Raw genomic sequence first — 22,046 nt, forward strand, 5'->3', positions numbered from 1 at the left:
ATTATAATTATTTTTGAGTCAATAACCCAGCACTGCTTCCTTTTCCATTGTATGGCAAGATACACACTGTCATCTTATATATGACTTAGGCTGGGTTCACACTATATGTGGAGCGGTTCGCAGCAGGGGGTCCGGTGCATCCCCGTTCACCATTTCAGATCTGAATCAGGTCTGAATTTTTGCCTAAATTCGGACCTGAAGACACACAGGACTCTTCTGGTGTGCGCTTTGCAGCCGCCCCGGAGATGTGTGAACTGGCTCCATTGAGAGCCAGTCACACTCTCCTGTCAATGCGAATTGGATGCAGAGAAACCAGCATCCAATTCCCATAAGTGTGAACTAAGCCTTTACTGATCCAGCACTGCTTCCTCCTCCATTATCTGACAACCAGTCCTAGGTACTGCTTACTTATTAAGCACTGCTTCCTCCTCCATTATCTGACAAGACACACAGGGGCTGATTTACTAAGAAGGCCCTGCACCAGTTCATACATTAATTTACGCAGCGGAAAAGTCATCAATCGAACGTGCGAACCGGCGCACATTGAAGTGAAATAAGGATAATAAATGCACGCATATGTAAACCGGAACTGTCACTAGGGTAACTGCGGTTTTCTCATTGATAATAGCCCACACCCAATACAATTGGTTAATTTCATCTCATTGGATATGTCTTGTTAGGAATTTAGTAAATGTTCTCAGTTAATTAACCCTTTTGATAGTTCCTATCGCTTCTAATATATCTTTAAAATATGTTTTTTTTCTTTTTTTACTCAAATCTTTCAATACATTACAAAGAACAAAGTTTTCTAAAAAAAAAGTGTTTCTAAACCCAATAAATTTATATTTTCCGATCTTGATCTTTAAAAGGTGACCGTACACTGCAATCAGTTAGATCTTAAATAAATTATATTAGTGCAAGAGCCTGTTTGATTTCCTATAATTTGAATTAATTGTTCAAGTGCGTTTTCTTAATACCTATTTTGCCTAAATATTGAGTTGTACAGAGATTGGCCAATCACATTGCATAGTGCGTGACCATCTTAAGTGCCAAATTTGGAATGTAGATGCAGGGGCGGACTGACAACTCATGGGGCCCCTGGGCAATAGGAGAAGATTATGGGGCCCCCAGGCAATAGGAGATTATGGGGCCCCCAGGCAATAGATTACAAGGGCCACACAGTATACACACACCGTATACACACACACAGAATACACATACACATACTGAAAGGTATTGAAGAAGTGGGGCAGCTATAATCTTGGGATTTAAAAAAAACCCACAGATTTTGACATACTGTCCCTGGTTTTATTGAGGCTGGCAACCCTGATGGGGCCCCTTGGTGGCTTGGGGCCCTCGGGCAGTGCCTGAGTGCCCGAATGGTCAGTCTGCCCCTGTGTAGATGTGCCATGGCCCACTTGTATTTTCCAAACGATATTTCTTGGGCATTATACAAGGCACATGAGAAACCACCTTTTTTCAAGACATGTTAGAGTGATCAGGAATCTTCAAACTATGGCTCTCCAGCTGTTGCGGAACTATACATCCCATGAGACAAATTTGTAAAACTCTGACATTCACAGACATGACTAGGCATGATGGGAATTGTAGTTCCTGAACAACTGGAGGACCGTAGTTTGAAGACCCCTGTGCTAGACCATTATTATGCCTCAAGAATTGGGAGTGTGGCAACTTCTCTCTGCTGGTGGTCACGAGAACCTACATCTATAGATATATCCACACACACACTGAAGCAGGAAGCAATATACATTGAAGTAGGTTTGTGTTTTGAGGCCAAATCATTTAGATACACACATGACCCACACAAACACCACTCCATGTAAAAAGAAATACAATTTTTTCCTAATTTGCAAATAAAGATCATCTCTTCCTCAGAGAACATAGAGCGATTCATGGTGGTGGGAAGAAATTAGCAGCAGTACAAGCAAATTCCTGTAGGGGCGTGATGTCATCCCTGTGTGCTGGCCACTGCTTTCGGGGACCAGATATGTGCCACAGGTACATACCTCTGCGCACACAGCAGTTGCGCATCTCACATACACAGCGGTCGCGCATCTAGATGCATTTGGCCTACCTAGCTGCAGGGACCTAATTTTTATGGAAATTAGTAGTAAAGCAGATGCAGATTTCCAGGACTGGACTAACAAATGTTTATAGTGAAAGGCAACTGGTGTTTTCTATTAAACAAGGTCTAATGGGCCATTGACATGCATCCCAGTTGAACTTAGGAATGTGTCTTTGCAAAGTTAAGCTAAATTAAATCCTTTCTTATTTTTGCTTGGGGGTAGAGTGCAGAGGGATTGGAAGTCTTGTCAGTTTTTGGGGATGTCTAGACCCCTGATAGGGTAAAATTTTGCCAGTTTCTCCTTCAAATTTATTCACGTCCTGTCACATAGCCATACAGGAAGTAAGGGTAAAACCCTACCAATGCCTTTCCTTGGGGACACAGAGGTCAATCTAAATAGTTTCCCCATTAGGTAAATTGGACTCTAGCATTTTGCTCTGTATACCCCAAATTATTAGGTATCTTGGACTTTGGGGTTTATTTACTAAAGGCAAATCCACTTTGTACTACAAGTGCACTTGCTGGAGAACCGAGGGGGACATGCAAGGAAAATAAAAAAAACAGCACATTTGCTTCTACATGATTGGATAATAAAATCACCAGAGCTTCCCCTCAGATTTACAGCGAGTACACTTGTATTGCAGGGTTGTATTGCCTTTAATAAACCGCAAAATACATAATAATTTGGGGTGTACATAAAGTGCTAGAGTGCAATTTGCCTAATGGGGACGCTAGTTAGATTAACATGTGTGTCCCCAAGGAAAGACATTGGTAGGGTTTTACCCCCACTTCCTGTTTGACTATGTGACAGGAAGTGAAGCCAATTTTTAGAAAAGGGACACAAAGCCCAACCTAAAAAAGACAAGCAGGGGTTCTAACACTCACTTGGTTTCCCTCAAATGCCCACAATTAGAATAGGATTGTCTTGAGCTAGATTTTATCTCAGTGCTCTAAATCAGTGGTTCTCAACCCTGTCCTCAGGTACCCCCAACAGGCCATGTTTGCAGGTTTTCCTTCATCTTGCACAGGTGCTTTAAATCAGAGTCAATGGCTTGGTATTTTAGCTAAGTTAAATTCACAAAACATGGTCCTGTCAGGGGTACTTGAGGACTGAGGCTGAGAACTCTGTAATTTTCCTTTCCTGCTGACTATCCATGGCATATGCATAATCCATACATATTCTACCATGAAGGCATCAGGAAAGTAGCTTTTTAGACAAACACTCACACTTTTTTTGTTTTGCCATGCCATTCAGCCTAGTTAAGCTGCAGCTGGGAAATCTGTTGCATGAAAATTGTTGAGGGGGGGGTGTAACATGCATTACTTACTGATGCATTAGTAAAAAAAAATAACAAAACACATAAAACAAAAATTTGCTACAAATTATATTGGTCAACAAAACAGGACTTGGAAAAGAGCAAGGAAAAAAAAACATGTATGTTAATTTGAGACATTAACAGAATATGGTTTTGAGGTCTGACCATTTTGCAGAGGAAATTAACAGGAGTTAAAAGGACTTTTAAGGATTTAAACATTTAGTAGTCATAACATATTGGTCAACAAAACAGGACTTGGAAAAGAGCAAGGAAAAAAAAACATGTATGTTAATTTGAGACATTAACAGAATATGGTTTTGAGGTCTGACCATTTTGCAGAGGAAATTAACAGGAGTTAAAAGGACTTTAAGGATTTAAACATTTAGTAGTCATAACATCTTGCGGAAGATTTAGCAAAATAATGCAGCACAGACAATTAAATCAAAGTGAAACTAACAACCTACAAACCACACAGATTGACAACATCAAAAATATTTCAGTGAAAAATACCCCCCCCCCCCCCCCGGATAAACAAAAGTAAAAAATACTTGCTCTAAAACACATCTGTTTTGCAAAGGCATAACAAAATATAAAGAAAATATACATGTGTTACAAGCTCTATAACGACAGACGGACGGGAAGGACAGACACCTCTTTTTAGGGCAAGGTAAAGAATGCTATCTGCGAGCTTAGTCTGCCTGTAAAGTGGTGCATTTGTAGCATGCATCCAAAATGCTGCTTCAAAGATGTACAGCTTTAGAGAAAACTTACAAACCTACATTGCAGCTGCAATTTTTTAACCCAAAACAAAAAATAGCCTGCCCCCACCCTAATACATACAAGGCCACGTGAAAAATACCACCCCAGACTAAAAAAATATTGTGCCCCTCCCACACACTAACAAACCCCTAGCCAAACACACAGCAAGCCAGCCCATGAAAGGGGGGTGGATGCTTGGGGGTAGGAGGGGTTTTGGCTCCCCAAAAGTAAACCACCTGGTTCCCATATTCAGGGGGACAAGGGCCTCTTCCATATAACGCTAGGATGAGGTTGTGGGGGGCTGCAGACAGGGGGCTTTACAGAATGTGAAAAGCCCCTTTAAACTAGTGGGTACAAGGTGCTTTGTGGTTGGTATTGGGCTGAGCCCAACATGCCCCAAAGGCAGACAGCTATGTTGAGTGCATGTGGCCTTGTATAGTTCAGGAGGGGGTTGGGCGATCGCTCTTCTTGCCCCTTTCCTAGCTGGCCCTGTTGTATGCTCTGAAAAAGCATGTGGTTTGGATTGGTGAAGGCAGCTCACAGCCTTTTGAGAATAGAGTGGAGTGTGGAGTTCCCCTTTAAAAGCAAAGGTTAGCCCTTGGAAATCCAAGGGGTTAGATGGGGGAGACAAGAGCATTGAAGAATGGAGTGTGGAATTCTCTTTAAAAGCAAAAAGGTTAAATGCCTTTTTAGGAGGAGCAAGAGTCTTTTTACATCATTTTAACAAGGTGCATGTCACATGTTGGCAACGTAACATCCTAACATGACCCATGTGCAAATCTCCTTAAAAAAATACATAATGGTGAACCAGCATAAAAATAACTTTTTTGTCAAATTTAGAGGTGCGCCCGTTCAACCAACGCAATTGCATGTACGTTGCTTCGTTGCTTAACATTTCCTAAGATTTTGGCCGCACAGTGAACAAACTCATGTGAATGACTGCAAGAGCCACTTGCATATGCTCACTGCTTACATTGATCTCAGGCAGTTCTAAAAGTACTTGGAGGCACAGCAGGCTTTCTATGAAAAAGTTACTTTCTCATTCTATTTTGGGCATATTTGTTACTTGGGCAGTTGTTACTAAACTTCCTCACATCACCCCATAATATTGGCCCCTCTATCTTCTGTCAATATTGAATTGGAGATGCCGTGCACCATGTCCATAGTGGCGCACAGATTGCATTCTCCCGTGCGCTATAGTAAATGGGGGATTTAAGCTCTGTTACTGGTGCACCATTTCGTGATGGCGCACGGTTTTCGTAAATCACCCCCAAAGGCCTTATATAAAACATACTGATCCAGCACTGCTTCCTCCTCCATCATCTGACAAGACACACAGACCTTATATACGACAAACTGATCCAGCACTGCTTCCTCTTCAACTATCTGACAACCAGTCCTAGGTACGTGTAAAAAAACAAAAAACAAAAGGTAAAGGCTGCGCTAGATAAAGACAATATAGTAGCAAGAAAGTGCTAGCACCAAAAAGTTTGATACCAAACTTAAAGCGGGAGTCCACCGGGACTCCGCGTTTTTTTTTTTTTTTTTAAAAGCCAGCAGCTACAAATACTGCAGCTGCTGACTTTTAAATAGTGACACTTACCTGTCCAGCGTGCCCGCGATGTCGGCACCCGAAGCCGATCGCTCACTCGTGCCGCTGCCATCTTGGGTATGGGAATCAGGAAATGGAGCCTTTCGGCTTCATTTCCCGGTTCCCTACTGCGCATGCGCGAGCCGCGCGGCGCAATCCGGACGGTCCCCGCTGCCTCTGGGAGCTGTGTGTTTCCCAGCAGGCAGCGGGGCACTTGCTGAAGGGGGCGGGCGCTTGCGGAAAGGGGCGTAACGTACGCCCCTTTCCGCAGAGAGCTAGCCCGGAAGTGGGTGCAGTTACCTGGATTATCCAGGTAACTGCACCCCCCTCCCCCCTGAAAGGTGCCGATTGTGGCGCCGGAGGGGGGGGGGATTCCGATGAGCGGAGGTCCATTTTAGGGTGGACCTCCGCTTTAAACAGGAGGAGCCTGTGGCGGTGACGTCATTACTTTCGTTTGTTCGGAGATTGATGGGACACAGTTAGGAGGCGGGAGGAAGTGAGAGGAGATGCCGCAATCGTTAGTTTTATACGATTATACGATGCTTTTCTTGGTTGATCCTGTAAGTGCAATTCATTTTACTATTAAAACTTTTTAAAGAAATACTACACTATGGGAGCCATTTCTGTTTCTGTCTTATGAGCTCTATAGTATATCCGTGGTGGTGAGAGTCGCTACAGGTTGTGGGGAGACCTGAATTTTTCCCTGTGCTTGGCGAGGCTATCCTTATGGTAGTCATTTGAAGCTGGTAAGATTCTTTAATATACACTCGGGTGTGAAGTACTCTGGACGTGGGACGTTTTCACTGATGTTTTGTTTGGAGCAACACTGGCACTGGATTTCTATTTTGATGTACTTTAAGGCACCGGCACTTTATGGACTTTAGTTCAATAATATTGAGACATATTAATGCACTATTTTATATTAGGTTCTTTATATGTTTGGTATATCTGATTTATGCACATATATCACTTAATTGGATAATATACAGTGGTGTGAAAAAGTGTTTGCCCCCTTCCTCATTTCCTGTTCCTTTGCATGTTTGTCACACTTAAGTGTTTCGGAACATCAAACCAATTTAAACAATAGTCAAGAACAACACAAGTAAACACAAAATGCAATTTGTAAATGAAGGTGTTTATTATTAAAGGTGAAAAAAAATCCAAACCATCATGGCCCTGTGTGAAAAAGTGATTGCCCCCCTTGTTAAAACATACTATAACTGTGGTTGTCCACACCTGAGTTCAATTTCTCTAGCCACACCCAGGCCTGATTATTGCCACACCTGTTCACAATCAAGGCATCACTTAAATAGGAGCTGCTTGACACAGTAAGGTCCACCAGAAGATCCTTAAAAGCTACACATCATGCCGAGACCCAAAGAAATTCAGGAACAATTGAGAAAGAAAGTAATTGAGATCTATCAGTCTGGAAAGGGTTATAAAGCCATTTCCAAAGCTTTGGGAATCCAGCGAACCACAGTGAGAGCCATTATCCACAAATGGCGAAGACATGGAACAGTGGTGAACCTTCCCAGGAGTGGCCGGCCGCCCAAAATTACCCCAAGAGCGCAGCGACGACTCATCCAAGAGGTCACAAAAGACCCCACAACAACGTCCAAGGAACTGCAGGCCTCACTTGCCTCAGTTAAGGTCAGCGTTCATGCCTCCACCATCAGGAAAAGACTGGGCAAAAATGGCCTGCATGGCAGAGTTCCAAGGAGAAAACCACTGCTGAGCAAAAAGAACATCAAAGCTCGTCTCAATTTCTCCACAACACATCTTGATGATCCCCAAGACTTTTGGGACAACATTCTGTGGACCGATGAGACAAAAGTGGAACTCTTTGGAAGGTGTGTGTCCAAGTATATCTGGCGTAGAAGGAACACTGCATTTCATAAAAAGAACATTATACCAACAGTAAAATATGGTGGTGGTAGTGTGATGGTCTGGGGCTGTTTTGCTGCTTCAGGACCTGGAAGACTTGCCGTGATAAAAGGAACTATGAATTCTGCTGTCTACCAAGAGATCCTGAAGGAGAATGTCCGACCATCTGTTCGTGTACTCAAGCTGAAACGAACTTGGGTTCTGCAGCAGGACAATGATCCTAAACACACCAGCAAGTCCACCACCGAATGGCTGAAGAAAAACAAAATGAAGACTTTGGAGTGGCCTAGCCAAAGTCCTGACCTGAATCCTATTGAGATGTTGTGGTATTACCTTAAAAAGGCCGTTCATGCTCGAAAACCCTCTAATGTAACTGAATTAGGACAATTCTGCAAAGATGAGTGGGCCAAAATTCCTCCACGACGCTGTAAAAGCCTCATTGCACGTTATCGCAAACGCTTGGTTGCAGTTGTTGCTGCTAAGGGTGGCCCAACCAGTTATTAGGTTTAGGGGGCAATCACTTTTTCACACAGGGCCATGATGGTTTGGATTTTTTTTCACCTTTAATAATAAACACCTTCATTTACAAATTGCATTTTGTGTTTACTTGTGTTGTCCTTGACTATTGTTTAAATTGGTTTGATGTTCCGAAACACTTAAGTGTGACAAACATGCAAAGGAACAGGAAATGAGGAAGGGGGCAAACACTTTTTCACACCACTGTATTTATATATTGGTTTAGTAATTGTTGGGTGAGAGTTTTTGGTGACTGTCTTAGTTTTCTTCACCAGAATTTTTTCACCATTACTTCTTTACAGATACATTTTTATATCAATATATTTTTTATTTATTTTCTTTTCTTTGTATTGCTAATTAGTGGCATCATTTCAGCTCTTATAGCATATTATTAATGATTTTGGGTTATCATGATTTTCTCACATAATTATTAATTAGCGCTGCATCCACATTTGTTATCAGTCCTAGTTACGGCCTACTGATCCAGCACTGCTTCCTCCTCCATTATCTGACAAGACACACACTGTCACTTTATACACAACGTACTGATCCAGCACTGCTTCCTCCTCCATTATCTGACAAGTAGGGATGAGCCGAACACCCCCCGGTTCGGTTTGCACCAGAACCTTCGAACGGACCTAAAATTCGTACGAACTGTAGAACCCTATTAAAGTCTATGGGACTCGAACTCAAAAGTGCTAATTTTAAAGGCTAATATGCAAGATATACAACAGACAACTCCAGAAATAAGGGGTATCTTTAGGTGTATACTGTGCTGGATGCACAAAACACCCACTTTAACTCCTGCAGATGCCTGTATAAGAGAACACCAACAATAAAGGGTAGATACAGGTGCATATTGTGCTGGAGGCACACAACACCCACTAACTCCTGCAGATGCCTTTATTATAGCACACCAGCAATAAAGGGTAGATACAGTTGTATACTGTGCTGGAGGCACACAACACCCACTAACTCCTGCAGATGCCTTAATTCGAGAAAAACAGCAATAAAGGGTAGATACAGGTGTATACGGTGCTGGAGGCACACAACACCACTGCACGCCGGAACACACTACACAAGGCCACCGCGCTGGCAGCCTTATATAGTGTGGGCTGTGTACTAAACCCCCTGAGCTATAATTGCCTGTGGCCAATTATGGCTTTCCTCTCTGCCAGCGCTGTGATTGGCTAAGCATGCGTGGTCACAGTGCATGCTTGGCCAATCATGAGCCAGAAATGCACTGCGATGGTGTAGTGCATTGTGGACCGTTTTGGTATGAACGGTCCACAAAGTTCTGACTTTGCCGAACAGATGAACGGCCGATGTTCGAGTCGAACACCGAGCTCATCCCTACTGACAAGACACACACTGTCACTTTATACACAACGTACTGATCCAGCACTGCTTCCTCCTCCATTATCTGACAAGACACACAGACCTTACATACGGTGTACTGATCCAGCACTGCTTCCTCTTCCACCATCTGACAACCAGTGCTGGGTACTGCTTAATGATCCAGCACTGCTTCTTCCTCCACTATCTGACAAGACACAAACTGTCACCTTGTGTACAATGTACTGGACCATCAATGCTTCCCCCACCACTGTCTGACAAGACACGCACTGTCATCTTATATACAACCTATTGATCCAGCACTGCTTCCTCCTCCACTATCCGACAACCAGTGCCAGATACAGCTTACTGCTCCAGCACTGGTTCCACCTCAGCTACAGTGCGTTGAAAAAGTATTCATACCCCTTGACATTTTCCACATTTTGTCATGTTACAACTAAAAATTTAAATGTATTTTATTGGGATTTTATGTGATATAGCAGTGATGGTGAACCTTGGCATGAAGCTCAACTACACTGCAGAGTGCCTGAGCATCATGGGGAATGTAGTTCCAAAACATCTGGGGTGCCAAGGTTTGCCATCACTGTGATAGACCAACATAAAGTGGCACATCATTGTGAAGTGAATGGAAAATGATAAAAGGTTTTCCACATTTTTTACAAATAAACATCTGAAAAGTGTGGCGTGCATTTGTATTCAGCCCCCATTACTCAGATACTCCTAACTAAAATCTAGTGGAACTAATTGCCTTAAGAAGTCACCTAATTAGTATATAGAGTCCACCTGTGTGCAATTTAATCTCTATTGCACCAGCCAGCACTGAACCTATTGATCTAGTACTGCTTCCTCCTCAACTATCTGGCAACACACATACTTTATACAGGGGGTCCCACCTACGAACATCTCCTACATACGAACCGGGCGCTGCGGGGACCCTCTGCCATTTTGCGTGGACATTGGCCGTTCTGCACATGCGCGGCCAGACGGAGCCTCGGAAAATGATGGAAAGCATCGGAAATGTCCATAATTTGCCGTGCATGTGCAGAACGCCATTCGACGGGACATCGGAAATGTCCATAATTGTCATTCTGCGCATGCGCGGCGACTTACGAACATTTCCGAATTACAAACAGGAGGACAGTCCCTAACGGGTTCCTAACCCGGGGACCCCCTGTATGCAACTTACTGGTCCATCACTACTTCCTTCTCCATCATATGAGAAGGCACACACTTTTACATTTTATGCTAAAAGTACTAATCTAGCACTGCTTCCTCCTCAACTATCTGCCAAGACACACACTGTCCCTTTATATACAACTTACTGATCCAGCACTGTTTCTTTTTCTGCTATGTGACCAGACAAGACACACAGTGTCACCTTACCGATGGCTGATCTTTACCTTGTTTGCACAGGTCTCACTCTCCAACAGTATCTATTAATTGCCACACAAACAATATACTTAACCCTAACAACTACTCCCCCTATAATGCTAAAGCACTAATACCCTATAATCCTAACCATTCCTGTAACCCTAACTTTAATCCAGGTTGCTCTAAAGCCCCATACACACTATCAGATTTTCTGCTGATTTTTGTCTTCAGATTTACCAAAACCATGTAGTACAAGGGCCTGCCTGATTGCATACACATTGAAACTCCTAAGATTTGACCTCATATTATATGGTTTTGGTAAATCTGAAGGAAAAAATCATCAGAAAATCAGATCATGTGTATGGGGATTAAGGCTCTGTTTATACTGGCAGCAAGAGTGGCACACTTCTGAAAAGCGATTTGTGTTTGGAAAAATTTGGACAGATTGTTTGTACAGAAATCAATCGGGAGCCCCCACTAACGGCATAACGCCGTTAGCAGCGGCATGCCCAGAGCGCCTGTGCGCCGCTGTCTATGGGCTTACAACCACTTTAAGGCACCCTTGGGTATGGTGGTATTAATAATATTACAATAGGCTGATTGTAGTCAGAAAGGTGTTGATATTTACTATATAGCTCCACTTTAACCATCGGATGATTAAATCAGCATTATCTTGATCTTAACTCTGTTATTTGTATGAAATGTGGAGAAAGGACAGAAGAGGGTCTTATCTCCTGTGGGTGGGTGTGAAGAGGGCGATGCAGCCATTGTGTCTGCTGATGAAAGGGACTTTTAGGTAAGGGTGAAGTGCTTCATCTTCTCATTATCTGGCTGATACAAAGTTTCTTTGGCTTTTGTATTCCAGTTTACAATGTCAGACATGTGAGTGTCTCACTTTGCACACCTGCTGCTCATGGCGGTCTAAATCCACAATCCACCTTCTAATGATGCCGAGTGTAACGTGACCTGGGGCGAGTCCTGATCTCACAGTGGGGTGATGGGGAGGACTCATGGCTGTCTGGACTCTACTGTCTGCCTAAATAGCAAAATATTGTATAAGGGCCAGTATAGAAGTTTATTTGAAAAAATATTGTTTCAGGCAATTTTACCAGTAAAAAGTTCTAGTTTAACACCCCAGTATGACTGTAGACATACATCCAATAGTTCCAACACCATGTTAAAGTGGCTGTAAACCCTTACAAACCACTTTGACCTACAGGTAAGCCTAGATTAAGGCTTACCTGTAGGTCCAAGAAATATCTCCTAAACCTACAAGGTTTGAGCGCGCTGCAGTTAACGGCGATATGCGCGGGAGTGACGTCATCGCGGCTCTGACGAATGACAGTGCCGGAGCAGCGAGACCCACCAAGAAGATGGATGCTCCGGACTACAGGGGACAGCGGTGACTTCGCTGGCTCCTGTGTCAGGTAAGTGACACATAATGGACTACTATGCGATGCATAGTAGTCCATTATGCTTTACCTTTGCAGGGAATCAAAGAGGAAGCAAACCCATCAGGGTTTACTTCCTCTTTAAGGCTGCTTGATATCCAAAAAGTGACATGTATTTTCATGTTGAAGCATTGATATCAAGCGGATCTTCACCCTAAGGTGGGTTCACATGCGGGACACATTTAGGTATGCTCCCATTGAACTCTTAGAATGTGCATTCTCGTGAAAGCGTATGAAAGTCCTACATGATGCTTCTTTGATGTGCTTTCAAGAAAATGCATGTTCTGATAGAGGTCAATGGGAGCACACCTAAAAACGTGAGTAAAGCGCTCCTAAACCTGCTATGTGACAAAAACGCTTGAATTAACTTAACTTAGAGTTTTAAAGACTGATGTCAGAGAGGATGGATGGTGCACCTGTGCCTGCTGCCGACACCTACAGTGGGGCAAAAAAGTATTTAGTCAGCCACCAATTGTGCAAGTTCTCCCACTTAAAAAGATGAGAAGAGCCTGTAATTGTCATCATAGGTATACTTTAACTATGAGAGACAAAATGTGGAAACAATTTCAGACAATCACATTGTCTGATTTTTGAAAGAATGGATATATGGATATATGTATGGATTTTTATACTATTCTGTAAAACGATTTTGTGTATAATTTTTGTGAATAAATTTGTAATATATTTTTTACTCATATTTTGGTCTGCCTTCAAAGTCCCGCTGTACTGGGGGGTGCTGTGATCTCCTTGTTAGGGGATCTTTCTATTTACACACGTTTTGGGATGTTGGCGGCAATGATATTGGAAAGTTTGATGCTTTTCTTTATGGTTCATCTCTTATATAATTTGTGAAGACTTACAGAAAACGTTTGACCTCTGCCATTGCCATCAAAGGCTATATAACAAAGTATTGAGATGATTTGATATTGACAAAATACTTAGTTTTCCACCATAATTTGCAAATAAATTCTTTCCAAATCAGACAATGTGATTGTCTGGATTTGTTTCCACATTTTGTCTCTCATAGTTGAGGTGTACCTATGATGATAATTACAGGCCTCTCTCATCTTTTTAAGTTGGAGAACTTGCACAATTGGTGGCTGACTAAATACTTTTTTGCCCCACTGTAAATGCCAGAGCCTCATGCACTGGGGATAAAACACACAGTGTGCATAGGGCTTTAGGAATCAGTCTGCGAAGGACATGATACAGCAAGAAATCTGGAACAAAGTTTGCAGTGGCATCACTAGAGTTGGTGTCACCTGGTGCGGTGAAACATGGGATTGTGGAGGAATGGATGGAGGCAGGATGGGATCGGGGGGAATGAATGGAGCTGGAATGGGATGGAGCCAGGATGGGATCGAGGGAATGGATGGAGCCAGGATGGGATTGGGGGGAATGGATGGAGCCAGGGTTGGATCAGGGTGGTGGATGGAGCTGGGATGGGATCAGGGTGGTGGATGGAAACGTGGATGGGATCGGGAGAATGGATGGAGCTGGGATGAAATCGGGGGAATGGATGATGCTGGGATGGAATCGTGGGTAATGGATGGACCCGGAATGGAATCGGGTAATGGATGGAGCCAGAGTGGGATTGAGGTGGTGGATGGAGCTGGGATGGGACTAAGGTGGTGGATGGAGCCAGGATGGGATCAGGGGAATGTATGGAGCTGGGATAGGATCTGGGGGGGAAATGTATGGAGCTGGGATGGGATCGGGGGTAATGGATGGAGCCGGGATGGAATTGCTGGGAATGGATGGAGCCGGGTTGGGATGGATGGAAATGGATGAAGCTGGGATAGGATCTGGGGGGATGTATGAAGCTGGCATGGAATTTGGGGTAATGGATGGACCCGGAATAGGTTTGGGGGAAATGGATGGAACCAGGGTGGGATCAGGGAGGTGGATAGAGCCAGGGTGGGATCAGGGAGTTGGATGGAGCCGGGATGGGATTGGGTGGTGGATGGAGCCGGGATGGGATTGGGGAATGGATGGAGCTGGGATGAGATTGGGGTGTTGGATGGAGCCGGGATGGAATTGGGGTAGTGGATGGAGCCAGGATGGAATTGAGGGGGGAAGGATGAAGCTGGAATGGGTTCTGTGATTTGGGGGGGTTAAAAGATATGTGCTATGTGGTGCTTTGGGAGGGGAGAGAAATTGTGCTGGGAGGTCAAACCTAAAATATGCCTCCCTCCTTCTAGCACAAGTCCTCTCCAAAGCAAAACAAAGCACTCCCTAGTACATAACCCCCTCCCTAAAATCATTCCTGGAAGCAAAAATGCTACCTGCTCAGGTGAGCCTCCTCCGCCTCCTCCCACGTTCTTCCTCTTGGCCTGTATACGTGAAAAGCGTATGAAAGTCCTGCATGCTGCTTCTTTGAGGTGCTTTCATGAAAATGCGTGTTCTGATAGAGGTCAATGGGAGCATGCCTAAAAACTGTGTACGTGAACATTAGACCTGAGGAGGAGGTGGCTATAGTCCGGTTCCTGCAGGCTGCAGCCGAAGAGAGATGCGATTGTGGGAAGGACGATCGGACCAGGGAACCCTGTCTGTCAGTGTCTCTGCCTCAATCTCTCTTCCCCCACCCTTCCCGAACATTGCAAGGAGCTGAGGGGATAGCAGAGATCCCAGAAGGGAAAGAGGGAGCTGCGACGTTCAGTCTCAGTCAAGGCCTGGTGTCACCCTCTGGCAGGTGTCACACGGGTCCCATCCCCCCCAGAGATGCTACTGAAAGTTTGTAAAATCTGTGCAATGTATCTACAGTGTGGAAAACAGTTATTTGATCCCCTGAAGATTTTGTAAGTTTGCTCACTTACAAAGAAATTAAGGGTCTATCATTTTTAATCATAGGTGTATTTAAATGATAGAGACCGAATATCAACCCCAAATCCTGAAAAATCACATGATACAAATGTTATAAATAGGAGTTGCAGTTCAGTGAGTAAAATAAGTATTTAATCTCCTACCAACCAACAATAATTCTGGCTCCCACAGACTGGCTCATGTGGTACACAGATTAGTCCTGTCAATTTAAGAAGGTGCCCCTAACAACAACTCGCTATGTATATAAAAGACACCTGTCCACAGAATCTCTTTCCTCCATTCAAACCTCACGATCATGGAAAGACCAAAGAGCTGTCAAAAGACATCAGGTACAAGATTGTACACCTGCACAAGGCTGGAAATGGCTATAAGACCATCAGCAAGAATGCAAGCTTTCGCCTCATGGGGCAAGGATGATCCTGAGAAAAATTAGGGATCAGCCCAGGACTACACAGGAGGAGCTTTTGAATGATCTCAAGGCAGTTGGGACCACAGTCACCAAACAATTCATTGGTAACACAATACATCACCATGGAATGTTCGGTCCCCGGCATTAACCGGGGGCCCGCATGGGACAGGGCAGAGGGCTCTTTGCCTGTGCATTTTCTCTCCTTTCTCTCAGCAGGGCTATTGGTGCAATATCCCTTAGCAACAAGCCGTCATTGGAGGAATTTGGCGGGCTGTTTCTTCGCGCCTATGACTGCTTATATAAGCCGGACGCTACCTCAGCTTCACAGCCACCTGAAGAGGACCAGTGTGCGCTCAGGTGTACAGTTAGAATGGAGTCTCTCCTTCGTCAGCTTCTGGAAAAAGCAGAAAGCTCCGGTGGTGAGGAGTGGCTGAGGCACTGCTTAGCTGAAGACCCTCCTGCTTTTTCTTCTCTCCCTGCCTGTCTGACGCCCATGCCGAACATTATGGAGGAACACAGGAATTCTCCTTCAGCTGGCAGCTCCCGCACACCTGTAGGAAAAGGAAAGAAGCAGAAAAAGTCGGCAGCCCCTGCTGTTCCTTATTCTAAGGAAGATTCTTTCACTTCTACTTCTCGTTCCAGGTATCTTAAAGATGCTGCAACTTTATCCTCCTCATCCTCCATTCCAGAAACCAGCGCTGCAGCTCCTTTGGGACAGAATGCTGTGTCAGATATTCCGCCTGGTGAGAATCCTGTTTCTTCTTTACCTGACTTAATTTTTATTCTTAATTCATTAGCAAATGCTTTTACTAGCCTGTCAGAAGGGGAACAAGGATCTCCCTCTCCCTCTCTCATTGCCAGGGCTCTGTTTGCAAGCGCTGGCAGTTCTTTTCAGAATAGACAGCAATTAAACAATGTTTCAGTTCAAACAACTATCCCTGTACAGGAGGCACTGCCTTCTGCTACCTTACAAGGGGCACATTTATTTGGTGCAGCTCAGGAGACACAGCCTGCTGGTGCTCCTATTAATACTATGTCAGGTGTACAGTCTTCTGGTACTTTTTCCTATAATTTGCAGCCAGGTGCACAGTATTCTGGTGCAGTGTCAGGTGCTCAGTATTCTGGAGCGATATTACAAAATCCTGTTAATCATTTGAATATCAGTACTGCTCCCCCTATTGGTGTAAGGGAAGATGTGCAGCCTTTGCTTGCTTCAGGTGCACAAAATATTGGTGCTTATCAAGATGGTACTGGGTTGCAGCAGTCAGTCACTGCGGATGCTTTAAAGGTTGGCCCTGTCTGGAACGCTATGCGTTCGCAGGGTAATGTTACTATTCCTATGGAGAAACAGTTTAACCCTTTAAGAACTCAGAGCATTTTAGTGAATACTGGTGGTCTTTTACAGCCTAGTTCTTGTAATAATACACCTTGTCAAGTAGCAGAAGCTTGTATGAAAGAGGCGCTTCCGTGCGAAATCTCCCCGTTAGGTTTCCACTTGTCTTCCTCAGTTAAGGAGAAAATTTGGAGAGGAGAATTTGTTGATTTATTATCCCTCCTGCCTTCTTCTAAAGAATTTCTTTCTAAATTAGATAAGAAATCAGAGGAGCGTTCAGAAGAAGATAGAAGGAGAGCAGTACCTAGAACATTCCAGAATTGGCTTCAAGCATTCTGTAATTTCGCTTCAGTTATGGGTGAAAAATTTCCAGAAAAATGTTCTGGGCTATTTCAACATCTAGACATTGTTGCTGAGGCCTTTAGGCATTTCGGGGGTATTTCATGGTTTCATTATGATGAGAATTTCAGGCAGAAGCTGGCGGTACACCCTTCTCTACGTTGGGGTGTGAAAGACGTTGGCCTTTGGTTAAATCTGATGTTGCCTCCAAAACCGCAGGTGCAATTCAAAGCACCCAACTCTACTAATAATTCATTTCGCAAAGGTTTCTGCTTTGCATTCAATGAAGGACAATGCAGATTTCTGGCCAACTGTAGATACAAGCACGAGTGCTCATATTGTACAGGGTCACACCCGGCTTGTAGATGTTATCGAAAGGCCTCTGCCATGTCAGGTCAGCCTCAATCCAGGGATGGGTTTTCAAAAGGCACAGACAACGGTGAAATTGTCAAACATGCTTCCTTGGCTAGAAATGTATCCAAACACCAGGATGGCGGAGCTGCTTTATAACGGCTTCAAGCATGGTTTTTTAGTCCCTGGTTTTTCTGGGTCTGGTTGTAAGTTAGTGGACAATTTGCGTTCGGTCTTTTCACACCCAGAGGTTGTTAGGGTTAAAATTGAGAAAGAACTAACAGAGGGCAGGATTGCGGGTCCGTTCTTCTCACCCCCTTTCTCCAACTTCAGAATTTCTCCATTGGGCGTAGTTCCCAAAAAAGAGCCAGGCTCTTTTCGCCTAATACATCATTTGTCATACCCTGCTGGCGAGTCTCTTAATGATGAGGTTGCTGATTTTGATGCTTCAGTTACGTATGCTTCTTTAGATGAGGCCTTGGTTCTCCTTGAGCATTTTGGAAGGAATTCATTAATGGCCAAGGCGGATATTAAGTCTGCATTTCGTTTACTTCCAGTACACCCGCAAGGCTTTAGTTCTCTAGGTTTTCATTTTAACGGATATTTTTATTTTGATAAATGTATGCCAATGGGCTTCTCCTTATCTTGTTTTTACTTTGAGGCTTTTTCTTCTTTTCTTCAATGGGTAGTGTCTGTGGTGCATCCCGGTGCTGGTTATATTCATTATCTAGATGATTTTCTTTTCATAGGTCCACCTGAATGTTCTGTTTGCTCTGATTCTTTGTCAGCATTCTTTGATATTTGTGAAAATTTTGGCATTCCCCTTGCCCAGGAGAAGACAGTGTTTCCATCTACTAGTCTGGAATTTTTGGGCATTGTCATTGATTCAAATGCCATGGAATTCAGATTGCCTCCATCAAAGCTTTTCAAGATTAGGTCGCTAATATCCTCTTTTCTATCTAGACGGAGAGTTCTGCTTAAAGATGTCCAATCTCTATTAGGCTTGTTTGCTTTCGCTGCAAGAGTAATTCCGGTAGCTAGGATTTTTTCTCGCCGTTTTGCTAGGGCTACAAAGGATTTAAAAAATCCTTTTTTTCATGTTACCATGTCAAAAGCCATTAAAGATGATTTAAAGGTATGGGATGAGTTCTTGTTAGGTTTTAATGGATCAACGGTATGGCAGAAAGAATTTATAGACGATTTTGAACTAGGCCTTTTTACCGACGCTTCAGGTTCTATAGGCTTTGGTGCCTTCCTGGCAGGTCATTGGTGTGCTTCAAAGTGGCACACATCTTGGAGGATTCCTGAGATTGCGCGTAACCTAGTCTTGTTAGAATTATTCCCAGTAGTGGTGGCGGTAGTTATTTGGTGTGATTTGTTTAAAAATCGGAGAGTTTTAATTCACATGGATAATAAAGGTGTCCTATTCGCGATTAATTGTTTATCTTCTAAGTCTGATTTTGTAATCAAATTGCTTCGTTTCTTAGTTCTCCATTGTATGAAATATAATATTTGGCTTAAGGCTAAACATTTGCCAGGTGTAAGCAATAGCATTGCAGACTCGTTATCTTGTCTTCAGTTTTCCAGGTTCCACGAATTGGCTCCGGAGGCAGACCCAATTGGCTCCCAATGCCCGGAATTCCTCTGGGGCTTGATTTGGGATTAATCTCCGCCAATTTAAAGAACTCCGTTTCACTGAGAACATGGGAGGACTATCTGCGAGCATGGTCGAGATGGGATAGTTTCTGCTCTACATACAATTTAAGTATTGCCAGTTGTAATGCTTACACAGCTCTGTCTTTTGTTACTTTTTTAATCCATTCTAACCTTAGTGCAGCTTCTATACATAAAATTTTGGCCGGGGTTTCCTTCTTTCTAAAATTTTTTGACCTTCCGGCCTTGTCTTCTTTCTATACAGTACGTCAGGTATTGAAAGGTTTTAGGCGTTCCCATTTGGTTAGAGATGGTAGGAGACCCATTTCTATTGATCTTTTGGTTAAATTAATTCAGACTTTGCCTTCAGTATGCTATTCCCCTTATGAAATTTTATTATTTAACGCAGCTTTTTCTTTGGCATTTTTTGGCGCTTTACGGCTGGGTGAGTTTTCCGCCTCAAATAAGTCTTCATGCGCTATCCTGTTAGATAGTGATGTGTTTGTTTCTTCAGATTCTATCACTATATGCATCAGAAGATCAAAAACCGATCAGGTTGGTAAGGGACGCATGATTAAGTTGGGTCGGGCAGGGTATATTCCTATCTGCCCGGTCCAAAATAATTTAAATTTTATCGCCTTTAGACCTTTCTTTCACGGGTCATTCTTTATTCACAATGACCTGTCTCCTCTTACTCGTTATCAATTTTCTTCTGTCCTTTCTTCTTGTCTAAAAACCCTTGGTTTGTCGGGCTTTTATTTCTCATCTCACTCCTTCAGAATAGGGGCTGCCACTGCTGCTAACTCTATGGGTTTTTCTTCTGAGGAGGTTCAGAGGTTGGGTCGTTGGGACAGTGTTAGATATAAGTCTTACATTCGACCTGAGTTAGTTACTAATTAAGTTTCTTTTCAGATTTTCCTAGGTTCAAGGTCTGGATTATAGGCCATTCATTTATTCATTGGGCCTACAAAAGAGCCGAAGCACGGAATTTCGAAAAGACTTTGGGTTTTAAGGTTCATTCTTTGCAAATCTTTTGGCATGGTGTTAGGGGGTTACGTTGGAAAGATGTAAGAAATGAATTAATTTATTTAAATAATGTTTGGCCCAGCCCGGATCTATTAATAATCCACGCTGGGGCAAATGATATTGGTAAAGTTAAAACTTGGAATCTTTTATGTGAGATGAAACAGGATCTCTTTTCGTTTAAGGTCCTTTTTCCATCTGCAATTATCGCTTTTTCTGAGATGATTCCTAGGTTACTTTGGTCCCCCTCTAGCAATTTGTTTTATCTAGACAAGATTCGTAGACGCTTAAATAGGACCATTCATAATTTTTTGGTTTCTTCCAATAACTTATCCTATCGCCACGTTGAGTTGGAAGGTTTTATCTCAGGTCTCTATAGATCAGACTTGGTACATTTGTCGGACATAGGTCTGGACATTTTCAATGTAGGTTTGCAGAATATGATAGAGAAAGCCACGGTGTTGGGGGGGCCTCAGCGTTTTGTTTCACAATTGGCTTCGGCCGGTGGGGTTCGTCTTCCAGTATAAGTCTGGAAGGACATGGTGATTGAGATCTGGTATTGGATCATTTTGTTAATTTTGAAATTTAATTCTATGCTGAAAGCTGATTTTTTAGTTAATGTGAATGTAGCTAATTTGGGTTACCCCTTGAATAAACACCGTGGCCATTTATGACCAAATATACTGTGTGTCAGTTTCATTTATTTATTATTAGCTACTCTGTACTGTCCCATGTTCGGTCCCCGGCATTAACCGGGGGCCCGCATGGGACAGGGCAGAGGGCTCTTTGCCTGTGCATTTTCTCTCCTTTCTCTCAGCAGGGCTATTGGTGCAATATCCCTTAGCAACAAGCCGTCATTGGAGGAATTTGGCGGGCTGTTTCTTCGCGCCTATGACTGCTTATATAAGCCGGACGCTACCTCAGCTTCACAGCCACCTGAAGAGGACCAGTTTGCGCTCCCACCCCCCCTCCCTATTTTTATGATTGTTTAGTCACGGTGATATTTAGTGGGGGTTCGTCTTCCAGTATAAGTCTGGAAGGACATGGTGATTGAGATCTGGTATTGGATCATTTTGTTAATTTTGAAATTTAATTCTATGCTGAAAGCTGATTTTTTAGTTAATGTGAATGTAGCTAATTTGGGTTACCCCTTGAATAAACACCGTGGCCATTTATGACCAAATATACTGTGTGTCAGTTTCATTTATTTATTATTAGCTACTCTGTACTGTCCCATGAAATCCTGCAGCACCTGCAAGGCCCCCCACCTTAAGAAGGCACAGGTACAGGCCCATCTGAAGTTTTGGCAATGAACACCTAAATTATTCAAAGAAGGATTGTGAAAAAGTGCTGTGTTCAGACGAGACCAAAACTGAGCTCTTTGGCATTAACTCGAAATGCTGACTATAACCCTAAGAACACCATCTTTACAGTCAAGCACGGAGGTGGAAACATTATGCTCTGGGGTTGTCTCTCTGCTAAAGGTACAGGCTGACTTTGTCGCATTGAGGGGCCAATGGACATATTGTAAAATCGTGGATGAGAACCTCCTTTTCTCAGCCAGAACACTGTAGAAGGGTTGTGGATGGGTCTTCCAGGATGACAATGACCCAAAACATACCGCACATTAAAGTCATGGAGTGGCCGAGCCAGTCTCCAGACTGTAATTCTATAAAAAATGTATGGAGGGAGCTGAAACTTTGAGTTGCCAAGCGGCAGAGAAGAGTGAACCAAAATCACTCCTGAGATGTGTACAAACCTACAAGAAACGTCTTACCTCTGTGC

General features: G+C 43.4%; 1 protein-coding gene across 1 annotated transcript; it reads left to right on the plus strand.

The window, feature by feature from the left end:
• The first annotated feature begins 15,971 nt into the window (after positions 1-15,971).
• On the plus strand, positions 15,972-20,944 carry LOC143930594 (uncharacterized). The gene is made up of 2 exons (XM_077455069.1): positions 15,972-16,305; positions 19,165-20,944. Exons 1-2 carry the CDS (start codon positions 16,056-16,058, stop codon positions 20,136-20,138), a joined length of 1,224 nt encoding a protein of 407 aa, XP_077311195.1. The 5' UTR covers positions 15,972-16,055; the 3' UTR covers positions 20,139-20,944.
• The last annotated feature ends 1,102 nt before the right edge of the window (positions 20,945-22,046 follow it).

Source organism: Lithobates pipiens, unplaced genomic scaffold (genome assembly GCF_037356315.1).
Source record: "Lithobates pipiens isolate NorthernLeopardFrog02 unplaced genomic scaffold, aLitPip1_a1.2 Scaffold_25, whole genome shotgun sequence".
Lineage (NCBI taxonomy): Eukaryota > Metazoa > Chordata > Amphibia > Anura > Ranidae > Lithobates > Lithobates pipiens.

Bases quoted from the DNA above. Each gene is read 5' to 3' on its own strand.
- LOC143930594 (XM_077455069.1), top strand. From the start codon at position 16,056: ATGCCGAACATTATGGAGGAACACAGGAATTCTCCTTCAGCTGGCAGC. The intron at 16,306-19,164 runs GTGAGAATCCTG...TCTTGTCTTCAG, and splicing joins TGTGTCAGATATTCCGCCTG to TTTTCCAGGTTCCACGAATT.